The following is a 12329-nucleotide window of genomic DNA, read 5'->3' on the forward strand; positions in this document are numbered from 1 at the left end:
ACCAAGGAAAAGTATACACGACTGTGATTGGTCCTTGGAGTACAGAGAGGAAAACCAACTGGAAGTAGTGCTGGCAGTGATGCCAGGCAATATAACCAAAAGCACTACAGCACAGCTCAGCAGTAATACTGTTAAACCCACACAACACCACCAACCAGCAAATAGTCATCTGTTTTAGTCGGTCTGTTGTTTCGCACTGTTGCCTCACAGCAACAAAATCCTGGTTCTGAACCCCACCCGGGGCCTTTCTGTGTGGAGTTGGCATGTTCCTCTGTGGGAGTACCCAGAGAGGCCAGAGGCATGCAGTTAGTGGGGTTAGGTTAATTGTGTGAATGTTAGTATGATTGTCGGTCTGTGTGAGTTAGCCCTGGATAGACTGGTGACGGTGCAGGCTGTACCGTCTCTTGTTCTGTGGCAGCTGGGATATGCTCAGCCCCCCCCCCGATTATTTTATTCTTAAAAAAACGATAAAGTAATCAATAGCTTTGTGAACTGTTTGCATTTTAAGTTCAAACAAAAATACATAATAAAAATAAAGAGGTGTTAGGAACCTGTAACCAGATGAGAACTGTTATTGTGAATAAACCCTTAATTAGATGAATTTTTTGACACAGCTTTTCCAAACATCCTGGTTTTATTTTAGATGCTTACACGTGTTTCACTGTGGGGACGGTGTTCTTTGGGTTGCATGCCTCTCCATTCTTCCTCCAAACATAAGCAGCGTATCTGTGGCCAAAGAGCTCTAGTTTCATCTCATCTGAACAAAAGGACGAGCTTCCAGTCTGCGTCACCTTCTCTTGGTCTGCAGCCTCACAGTCCATTCCTGTGCAGGGTTCTAGTGACTCTCTGAGATCACAACTGGCTGAGTCACACACTCGTGTGCTGGGGTATCAGCTCAAAGCTCTTTCTGAGGTTTTATACTGTGTGTAAACTGAAGAAAACCCTCAGATGTAACTTGATTTTACAGCTTTTACCATTACAAAGTTAGAGCACATCGTTGCACAGCAGTGGTTTGTGCTGTGGCTCAGTAAAAACGTTTGCACTGGTCATTTTTGGTTTTATTCTGAAATGATTCTGTTATTGCACGCAAATAGAAGAAATTTGTGCTTTCTATAGGAAGCTGGTTCCACACTTGGAGAATGTTTTGAGAAAAACTTTAAATTTAATAGGGGGTTAAAAAAGTGTGTCTTCATTTTTATGTCATGTGAAGTGAAAATGGGAAGCCAAAGCTGGCTGTGCAAATGGAAATTATATAATCAGAAACATTTACCTCGGTCTGGACTTCCAGATGGGGTAAAAGTCCTGAAATGTTGGACCTGCTGACGGATCCAAACAAAACACATTACGAAAATACAACGATCCCCTCTGGGTTATTTATTCTCACTTATATAATCAGAGACCTATTATCATAAACCAGAACACTCGATACACACCTGCTACAATACGCTGCACCATACAAACGTTTACAAGAAGCTTTTTTTCCTTTCAGTTAAACGTGTTTGAGTGCTACCTTCTACAGATTTTAATAGGGAGACAAATCTATTTAAAACAATTCTATGTTCTGTGTTTTGCACATCTACATTCAGTTAGCGTAGAGGAACCATGTTAGCTCACAAGAACAGACAGATCATTAGAGAGCACTGATGGCTGTATCTTCACGCGGCATCTAAAAATACTCTAAAAACTTGATTTAATCCTCGAGTACTCGAGTAGGATAAATTAGTTCAACTGCCGTCACCGTGACTGAGCACCCTTGCATTTTCATACTCCAACAGAAGTCTTTTCTTTTTGATGTGAGGTCTATAATCAGGGTCACGGTCAGGTGACTCCTCTCCGTCACTGCTTGAGGAATCGGTGGAGAAAAGAGCGTTCACATCGAAGGAAGAGTCTAAGTCTTCCTCCTCTTCCTTCCTCCTTTCCTCACTGTCGCTGTCTTGCTCCACGAGCTCTTCCTGCCCAGCTGAGGCCGTCCTTTGGGTCGATAGGTGACACTGCTCAGAGCTCAACCTGGTAAGACTCACGTAGGGTTGTAGCAGCTTGGAGTGCAGCAGCACACCCTGACTGGGCAGCGATAGCCTCAGCTGAGCTCTGAGTCCTCGGCTGGTTTTGGACCTGCCTGCAGCAGAGGAGGAGCGTGAGGAACGTTGGGCGGTTTCTGATCGAGGTCTGCTGTTATTTTGTGGCTGACGATGGCGAAGAGAGCTCCGAGGGACGACTTTTTTAGATGACTTGGAAGATGGTGTGATTTGATTGGCAGCATAGGCTGAGAACAAACTCTCTGACTGAGCACCTTTCTGAGGAGGTCCAGAGACACTGATGTCACTGGCTGTGGCTGGAACACCCACCTGAGAGGCACTTGGGTCCTGAACAAGCTGCTGGGGGTTTTGAATGAATGCCTCCAAATCCTCTTTGTGTCTGTTGGTACTGCAGACCCGTCTGAGCTTTCTCCGTTCAGTCGGGGTTTGACACCTGGCAGAGGTAGATGAACTGTTTTTGTCTTTTACGTTTCCTGAGGTGTGATGGTGTGGAGAACTTAGCATCTCCGAACCGGAAGAAGCTGCCAGAAGAAGCTGCTTTGGTGATGCGTGCTGGTGTTTACAGCTTGTCTCGAAGGAGCCGATGTTCACCAGTCGGACCACCGGTGACAGCAGAGCAGGCAGTGGAGAGCCCCGAGCAGACGAGGCCTGAGGCAGAATTTGTGCTTGTGAGGTGTCGCCTGAGGATCCGAGTGACCCGGAGCTGCGCCTGTATTTGGGTTTTGCTGTTCTGGATGCTTGGACTGCTGCGCGAGGAGGGCTGGGGGTCTGCAAAGGTGGCTGATCGGGCGGACAGGGGATGAGGTCAGATGGCGTGAGGTCCTGTGATGAAGAGGTAGAAGATGACGACGGGAAGAGCAGGGGAGATGAAGAAACGTTGGCCTGAAGGAGAAGCTCTTCCGAGCATCCCAGCAGGATGCTCTTCACCCATCGCTGGTGTTTGGAGCAGAACTGAGGGGTGGAGGCCGCCTCCTGAACACATGTGCTGCTTCCCTGACTGTCCTCTTCCTCCGCTCTCTTGTTCACCTCATCTTCCTCCTCTGGTTGCTGATGTCCTCTAACGTCTGAGCTCCTGTCCGAAAAACTGTCACCGTCTTTGGACACGTCGCAAGGAGCCTCCTCTGGATGAACATCTGGAGGAGTCTGGCTTTCTGCTGACTTGAGAGGAGCCTTTGAAGAGCTTTCATAAGGAGCCGACTTAAAGAGTTGAGGCGACCGAGATATCGACGACTGACGACAGGAAGCAGCATCTAAAGAAAGAAAACAGCGACACGCTTGATACTGATAACACTGGATATCCATTATTTCACACAGAGAAGATCTAATCCTGCTTGTGTCCTAACAGTAAAAATATACAGTTTAAGAGGAGAAAATTACATACATTAAAATCCAAATTTAAAGGTAAAGAAAATCTACCCTGAAATAAAATAAAATATAAAGTTATCATCTTTTTATGAGGTAAACTTGTAGGTGAACTTTTCATGTTGAGCTGTTTCTTACCGCAGTGCAGCAGCTTCTTCAGGGTCGCTGCTATGGTGGTGGAGTCAGAGCTTATTACCTCTAAAAGTAGCTTCTCCTCTTCAGTCACAGGGCTCTGTTTCTTCAGGATCTAGTGAAGCACAAACGTTCAGTTATCACAGCGAGACAGTCTGACTGTTGGCATTTCTGCTCTTCTTCATTTCCCTCATCAACGTTCTTAAAGGAAACTTGTGGAGTTTTTGACAACTTGAGGTCGCTGTAGAGCCAACGGGACAGTTTATCTACATTCAAACGCTCATTTTTACAAACACATCTGTAAACCACAGAGAAAACACACACACCTTATCAATGTAGGTATCTCCTTGTAACACAGCATCTAGCTCATGGAGATAATGCAGCAGCCTGTCCTCGACTTTCTGAGCATACCGTTCCCCATACTGCTCCTCCATCTCATTCTGCAAGACAGACGAAATGCATCATCCCATAAAATACAGCATAATAAGTGCAAAAGTCTTGAGTCACCCCGTTTCTATGTCCAGATGGACAGAATCAACCTTTTGGGATTTCCTTACCTGGATGATTTGGGGATCCCTTTGTTGGTGCAAAAATATTATTTTATGTCTGTCAAACTGCTTGAATGATTCACAGGTCAGTGCTAGGTGTAAAAAAAAAACATTCCTCTGGAAATGGTACAAGGACTGAGAATCGGCAGCCAATGTCCAAAGTTCTAGCACATTACTGTTCCTCCACATTTGATCACTTTTCGGATTTGCAGCCCTACAACTCTGCAGCAAGATTTTGTATATCGTAGCTCTGCAGCGCACCCTGCTGGCCACAGTTAGGACCGCTGCATTTTTGGCCCAGCTGGGATGAGTTTTTCTCTACTAAGAAATATAGTTGTACAAATACATGCAGGGTTGCCTTCATGATAATTCCAAGCATTTGAGGTTTGTTCACACCCGACTGATTATTGTGAACAGTCCTGTGTCTCAAAACATAACTCTGGGGAAGCCACAATGGCTTTATCCAACAAATCTCAAACTGTATGATTTGCAAATGTGCTGAATGTGCATGAATCACGTAGGCCATGAATATATTGGGACTTTGAAATGTATATAGAATATTCTGGATCTGTCTCATAATTAGGGATGGGTATCGAAACCCGGTTCTTGTTGAGAACCGGTTCCCACCGTTTCAATTCCTTGGAATCGTTTGCCATTTTTGCAAACGATTCCCTTATCGATTCCAGTCGCCCCGAATGACGTCACCACGTTGCGGAGCGTCATTTACCTGGCAGGGCGCCTAAGCGGCTCAAACGCTCAAAAGTTTGTTTATACTTTACGAGAACGGATGACAACAGGGCAACTTGCAATACTTACAAAGTAGATATTTCATTTAAAGGAGGAAACACTACGAATATGCAAAAGCATTTGCTCACAAAACACGCGATGAACTTAAATGAATGTCGTGTTTTTAATTCCGCTCCGGACTCGTGAATCTCAACCCAGCAGCAGCGGTAACGTTTGCACGTCCTCTCCCGTTAATGCGGCAGGTAAATAATCAGCTAACAGTGCATATTATGTTAGCGCGATCTGCTTTATTACAAAACCTGCCATTACTGTGCATTTAGGCGACCATGATGAGAGAGACAGAGTCTGGCTGGCAGTTCTCGCTGCAGTCTACCGGTAGCCTCTCCTTTCAGGCCAGGATAGACGAATGTCACCGAGCAGTGACTAAGTTTGTGGTCAAAGGCTTGCACCCATTTGCCACAGCAGATGCCCCCGATTTTCGGTAAGTGAATGTGTTTAATTGTAGGCAGGGACATTACTGGATATTCTTGTATAATTGCTACAGAATAATTTATGTTATACTTTGTTATTGCTACAGAAGAATATTTATTTTATTATTTTACATTTACAATTTTTTTCCTGGGGACCCTGTGACACCCCATTGAAGAGCCGTAGGCTGTGGATCTCTTAGGATCTCACTGTTGGGTTTGTAAGGCCATGTTACTCCTAAATTTCTATCTTGTTCAAAGAGAAGATATAAAACAAACTTCTAAGCTAATCGACCTTAGTGTTCTCCTTTTTAAAAAGAATCGATAAGAGAATCGATAAAGAATCGAATCGTTAAACAGAATCGAAAATGGAATCGGAATCGCAAAAATCTTATCAATACCCATCCCTACTCATAATCACTTAAAGTAAAGATTTACCTTAATGTAATGTTCAAGTTTGTCTTTGTCCATAGCAAGTGTTTGTGCCAGGGTCCTAAAGTCCAGGTGGTTCTTCCTCATGAGGAACATTTCACGTTGGCTCTGTGCAAGAAAACACCAAAACACATAGAATCACCTGTTGATATAAGTAAAGTTTTTAATGCAGGCAACTGTAACTGTTCCCAAAGGCCAATTCCAGGTATGCTATCATATTTTTCAATATACAACTACACAGAATGTTATGAACGATTTACTTTATTGACAGTTTCGCTCGAGGCTTCAGAAAGAGGACTGAAAGAGAAAGAGATCGGGTGAGGTCACAGCGATGAAGTACATCTATTATATACAGTCTATGACAGCACACCACCAGTGTGCTATCTGTGGGGAGGCGAAAACCAACAAATGGATCAATTCAATTCGATTTTATTTATATAGCGCCAAATCGCAACAGCAGTCGCCTCACAACACTTTATTTTGTCAGGACAACAATACAGAGAAAACTGCATCAGTCAAACAACCCACTATGAGCACTTGGTGACAGCGGGAAGGAAAAACTCCAGCAGAGCCAACCTCACAGACTGAGGGAGGGGCGGCCATCTGAGCAACCGGTTGGGGGGTGAGTGGAGGAAGACAGGAAAAAAACCCAAACTATGGAAGACATCCAGAGTTTGATGCTTCCTGTCTGGTGCCTGAACTTTTCCTTTAACTTTATTGTATATTTATTATAAAAATGTATCATTTTTATTCTTAATCGTGCTGTAAAACAATCATTTGTTTTGATTTGTGGGATCACAAAGTATGTATCTATCCACCCATCTATCTTTCTTCCTGACGTCTAAGTGGTTCATTTAAAGGAAACAATCGATGTAACATTTATGAGACATTTATGAGAGCTCAATCAGCCACAATAATAAAATCATTGACGGGTGACGTGAACAACAGCCATCACTGTGTTCCAGTGCTGAGTCCTGCTGGGAAAACCTCGGTCTCGACAAGTTTTACCACCCAATCAAACACTGCGGCAGACAAAACACACTCCAATGGACAACAACACTGCTCAAAGGTAGCAGCCTCCCTCAGCAGGACAAGACAGCAGCAGCACATACAAGCTCATGAACATAACAAAGCCTCCAACTGGACGTGCCAGAACAAGTCCGATCCAGTAACTTACTAAGCCTTCAGACCCAACAGGACACCCCCGGAGGCTCTGTGCCCCAGTGGTTCGGAGCTGTTCAGTGAGTTATGGGAGACATGCATAATATAAGGCAGGTACTTTTAACTCAGTTTTGGTCTCCACCAGTTCTACAGTGGCTTCCAGTTAGTTCTAACTTTGGCCGTCAGGTGCAGGGCAGGTCACTTACACACTGGTCTTGGTACTCGGGGAGTTTGCTCGGGAAGAACTGGCCGATTTTTGACACGGTGTCAACCATTCCCCGGCCCTCTTTGAGCATCCACATAATGACCTAGAAGGAGACACAGGAATCACCAGGAGGTGAATGTTCATGAAGAAACAACCCCATTTCACATTCCTGTACATGCTTACTGGAGCACTAGTTATTTCCCTACCATGGTCTTGATTCCAAACATGATCTTCATGTGTTTGATGGCAGGCACCAGTCTGGGTAGAAGTCGGTACATGGTTTCCAGAAACCCCATCACCCTCTCAAAGTGCTCCAGGTCCCTGCTCTTTACGATGGAATAGACCTGAGCAGAAACAACGCGCAGCCTCCACGAGTCTTCCAGACTCAGAGGCTGGGAGTCCACATCTGGCCAGCTGGACGGGTCCAAAACTGTGAGCACACAAAATGAAGCCAGCATGTCACAAGCTAACACAAAGGCATGAATACATTTGTTCCTAAGACTTTCTTTATCTCTGCAGTTTGAGATTAGCGTTGCAATTTTCATGTATATGTTTCTTCTACATCAGTATAAAAAAACCACTCAGACAAAGGTGTTCAATAAAATTTTTGTTGTGTTAAAACTTTTTATTAAAATCCCCAGAACCAACCTTGTTGTATATCCATCAGCTTGTGAGTCCAGACATGCTCTATGATCCACACAGGCAGCTTAGAGAAGCTCTGCATGCGCCCAGCCCGCAGCTCTCCTCCCTCCATGGCTCAGCTCTGCGGAGGGAGACGGAGGAGAGCATCAGCCCGCTGCACCTCCTTAAACCCCTGGACCACCACAGCTGGACATGTACCGGCAAGTTGAGGGTGTTCCGGATCTGAACATCCCCGGCTCTCAAACTGTTACGTTTTTTTTAAAAAAGGAAAAAAAAAAGTTGCAAATAACTTCCTTTGCGTGCCTTTATTTAGCATTTCAAAATAAAGGCTTAGGAAGCAAGAAACCCCGTCTCTCTCTGTAACACAAAGTGTGTCATATTTGCTTCATATTTGAGTTTTTGAGACTTCTTCATCGGTGTAATTTTTTTCCCTCCTCGAAAAACTAATAGACTGCACAAAGATGCAGCAAACATGATACCAGGTAACCCTTTAAAACCTGAACCATAAAATAACAGCCAGAAATCTTTAATTTTTTTAAAAATGTGTCATGCAATTCATATCATTTTTTGAGGGTAAAAAAGTCACACCGATGATGTACAAGTCTCAAAAACTCACGAAAATACGTATCAAATACGATACGCTTGGCTTTAAAAGGTTAAAAATCAAGTACAAGTTTTTTGTGAGAAGATTAAATAAACACTTGATTCTAAAATACAAAGTAGTATTATTATCTGTCAACTATTTAATGGTTCAGGCTTTAAAGGCCTGACAGAAATTTACCTGTTTGAAGTTAATCTGCTGTAAAGTTGAACACAGTACAATATAAAATAAAAAGGAGAAATAAATGTTAAAGCAGTATATGGATATATATAGATATATACTGATGAATATTAAGGTGTTTCCATCTTTCTTCAATGAGTTTATACGTTATTAAATTTTAACTAACTAGTTAACTGTAAAAAAGTTGCTCAGAATCATTCATCAATATTTAATTTCCTATGATAATTAATATATATGCAGCCAATAAATGTGTCTAGTGATTCTATTTGTTTGTTTTTATTACAAAACATGTTTATGCAATGCAATCATCTGACCTGAGCCACAGTAACCCTCATGACTCAGGACACTCACACATGCACTGTATACTCAGATCAAGTCCTTTGCACTACTTCTGAGCACTTTGTTCTCCCGTGTGTGCCTTTTCTATTGGCCATAATTGGCCCATATTTCGTTGTACATACACAATGACAAAAAGGGCTGTTCTATTACATAGGTAAGTGTGTGGACTTTTATTGTGAAAGCGTGGTTGACCAGGAAGAACTTTACCGGAGCCGTGAATGTCTCTGCCCTGACTTCACCCTCCAAACTATGTGGTCTTGTCTAATCCACAGCGGAGCTCAGACGGTTCTATGAGGTAAGGGAGGCTGCAAGGCCTCATTTTTGTTAAATATTGCGCCCAGTCAGTTATCTGACTTTTTATTTTTATTTACTGTTACATCAACATGCTAACGACCTAGCTTCAACAGCTCACGGTCGCTCTTGAAGTGGCGCGCATGTTTCGTTGCACCTGGACAAACCGCGAGGTGGTGTCTGACTTAGCGCCAAACAGGTGGTACTCTAATTTATGTGTGCTGAGGGTAATATTAAAGAGCGTGATGTAATAAATCACACGGCGATATAAACAAGTTAAAGGGTGGCTGCTAATGCTAGCAGCAGTTTGTAGCTCTTGGGTATAAGCTTATATTTCAATGACAGAGCTTACCATCGGGCTCGCTGCATCAAACGGTGATGCTTGAAAATATAGAAGGCCATTAGAAAGACTTACCGGACGTGTTAGTTGCAGTCATTAAAATAAAAAGTGTGTCCACTAAACACTTAAAAAGATGTAAAAAAAAAAAAAAAAATTCCAAGTTGCGGCCCTCTCGTGTTAGCCGGTGTCCGCCATCTTTGTTTTGGTTCGAAAACACAGGTGCGACTTGGGAAATTGAGTTCTTTTTTTTTTATTCTTCATGACGGCACCAATACCAGTTTAGCAGTGTTGTTACGGCCGCTTTAGTTTTTTATTTTTATGGTTACCTGTGTGAATGAGAGGAGGAGAAGATCGGAGAGTTTAATACTTGGGTAGTTTTCAAAGCCTGTACAGTACACAGGGAGGTGAAGAAGAGCGTACAGGTAGGGTGGAGTGGGTGGAGGCGAGTGTCAGGGGTGACAGAAGGAGAGCAGTGCGACTTAGAAGGTGGTAGTGAGATCTGCTGTATGGTTTGGAGATGGTGGCACTAACAAAAAAGAGGCATGGGGATGCTAGAGATACGGTGGCAGATGTGATGATCTGTAGTGACCTCTTAAAAGAAGGAGACAAAAGAAGATTGAGGAGCAGCATTTTAAACCTTCTTACTGATGGAAGTCAACAAAGTCTCAAAAGATATCTTTGCTTGTTCTGACTGACCTAATTGCCCTCCTTTTGTCTCTTTGTCTCAGTCCCACCATGAACACATCCTCAGTGTCTCTGCTCCAGCTCTCCTGGACCGGGTTCAGACTGTATGCATCTAAAGGCCATCGCTCTGGAGCCTTGAGCCTGATGGCAGCAGCTTCCACCCGTCTTCCATACATCTCACCTTGTAGACGCTCCTTATCCAGCAACGTCAAAGTGCGCTCCTACCTGCAGTACGTCAAACGCAAGATCATATCCCCCCCGAGTCCTCCGTACAGCCATGTGTGTCAGGTAGGGGACCCAGTGCTGCGTTCACATGCAGCTGCTGTGGACCCTTCAGCTGTAACGGGACCTGAGATCCAGCGTGTCATCAAAACTATGGTGGCAGTAATGCGGAAGCTTGAGTGCGTGGGACTGAGTGCGCCTCAAATTGGGGTGCCACTCCGGATCCTGGCTCTGGAATATCCCCAAAAAATGTTTGAAGAGAGCTCGCCTGCCACGAGGGAGGTCCGCGGTCTCTCCGTCCAGCCCCTAAGGATCTTTGTGAACCCACAGCTGAGGGTGCTGGATAGTCGGACGGTGCTGTTTCAGGAGGCCTGTGAGAGCATCTCGGGCTTCTCTGCCACAGTTCCCCGCTACCTGTCTGTGGAATTGTCTGGTACGCATGTTTAAAGCTTAACAGTGACATATCTCATTTAAGAGAGTCCACATTTGTAAGGTGTGCCTTTGTCTCAGGTTTCTGCCTTCTCACCCTGCAGGTCTCAATGAAACTGGCGAAGCTGTAACGTGGCAGGCTAGTGGCTGGTCGGCCCGGATTGTCCAGCACGAGATGGACCACCTGGACGGGGTCCTCTACATCGACCGCATGGACACAAAGACCTTCATTAATATCAACTGGCAGGCACACAATGAATAGAGAGTGAACACCTGCTCAGGGCGGACTGACTAACTGAGGATGGCCAGAGTCTTTGCTGCACACCGTCTCTGATGCCGCTCTGTACATGAACGTGTCTTCTGTGAAACTCTAAAAGAGGCGGTTTCTGTGGACCACAGATCTGTACTTTGACAATAAATGCTGAAAGGATGCAGAATGGATCTTTAAATGTTGTTACCTTCCATCATAGTGAAGAAAAGACAGGATTGGACATGACTCAGTTAAAAGGCCCTAACAGCTGGAACACCAAAACACTGATGTGGGCTAAAATATTGCTGCATTATAAAGCGTGGAAACTGGTTTTCAACACATAAGCAATTATTTGTGTCATTAAAATGTTCATTATAGAAGTTATGAAAGCTGTTTTTTTTGCCTAGAGGATACCTGAGGGGGTGCGGTACGAAGCAAGATGAATGACTTAGCCAGCTTTGTCAAGCTTAAAGAGTTTTCTGTGTCACAAAATTGTCTCGCTTCTGTGCTAAACCACCGTGGTTATGATGAACACATAACCTGAGTTTCAGTTTAAAATGAACTGAATTTGAATTAAAATGTGCAAAAATCACCAACTTTCCAACAGTTTAACGTTTTACTTTTATATTTTTATATTTTGATAGCATCCCTGTTTGGAGTAGGGCACATTCGCAAGGATCAGTTGTGGAGGGAGGAGTCACATGACCCCACAAACTGCCCCTTATTATGTGAGCACGCACCAAACCCGAAACAAAAAGGCTAGCTTAGCAAAGTTGCTAACCACTGTGTTGTTTTCGTGTTCAGCTTCATTCATAGAATAACTCTCAGGCATTTAAAAAGTAAATGTGGGTAAATGCCAGAAGTTCCTCTAATGGCCACTGGGGGCTGGTTCCAAAAACGAGTCCATCCATATTGTGATGTCATCTGCTGTTAAAGCAGTGGCACCTCTGTGAGTGCACTGTAACATCATGACATCAACAACACTGTACAATCCTGCCTGCTGTAGATGAGTTGGGAAAATATAATATCAGAAGAAATTGTCAGAAAAAATGATCCTAAAAAACATTGTTGCTACTGTATGTTTAGTTATTTTAAGTGTGCTGTGAAGACAGTTGAGGGTTCTTGAGTGCCTGAAAAAGGACTAAGCAGCAACAAGTCCTGGCTACTTCGATCTTTGTCCAAATCTGAACATTTTCGGTTCCAAAAAAACCCCAATAACAAATAAACAGTATCACTTTGAACCATAAGATGATGCAGAATG

General features: G+C 43.8%; 2 protein-coding genes across 3 annotated transcripts; one reads left to right on the forward strand and one right to left on the reverse strand.

Moving 5' to 3' along the window:
• Positions 1-1346: 1346 nt before the first annotated feature.
• LOC102078527 (uncharacterized) lies at positions 1347-9719 on the reverse strand. Of its 2 annotated transcripts, none has more exons than XM_005449195.4 (8): positions 9559-9719; positions 7739-7853; positions 7297-7520; positions 7092-7193; positions 5731-5832; positions 3857-3970; positions 3537-3645; positions 1347-3286 (listed from the first exon to the last, which is right to left on the reverse strand). In XM_005449195.4, the coding sequence occupies exons 2-8, from the start codon at positions 7842-7844 to the stop codon at positions 1725-1727; spliced, it is 2319 nt and encodes a 772-aa protein (XP_005449252.1). In that variant the 5' UTR covers positions 7845-7853; positions 9559-9719; the 3' UTR covers positions 1347-1724. The 2 variants fall into 2 exon arrangements, with proteins under 2 accessions (XP_005449252.1, XP_013120686.1); XM_013265232.3 differs by having other exon boundaries at positions 7739-7976; positions 9559-9718.
• Positions 8866-11669, forward strand: pdf (peptide deformylase, mitochondrial). The gene is made up of 3 exons (XM_003439381.5): positions 8866-9147; positions 10212-10822; positions 10923-11669. The coding sequence occupies exons 1-3, from the start codon at positions 9143-9145 to the stop codon at positions 11078-11080; spliced, it is 774 nt and encodes a 257-aa protein (XP_003439429.1). The 5' UTR covers positions 8866-9142; the 3' UTR covers positions 11081-11669.
• Positions 11670-12329: the final 660 nt, after the last annotated feature.

This window comes from Oreochromis niloticus, linkage group LG7 (genome assembly GCF_001858045.2).
Source record: "Oreochromis niloticus isolate F11D_XX linkage group LG7, O_niloticus_UMD_NMBU, whole genome shotgun sequence".
NCBI classification, from domain to species: domain Eukaryota; kingdom Metazoa; phylum Chordata; class Actinopteri; order Cichliformes; family Cichlidae; genus Oreochromis; species Oreochromis niloticus.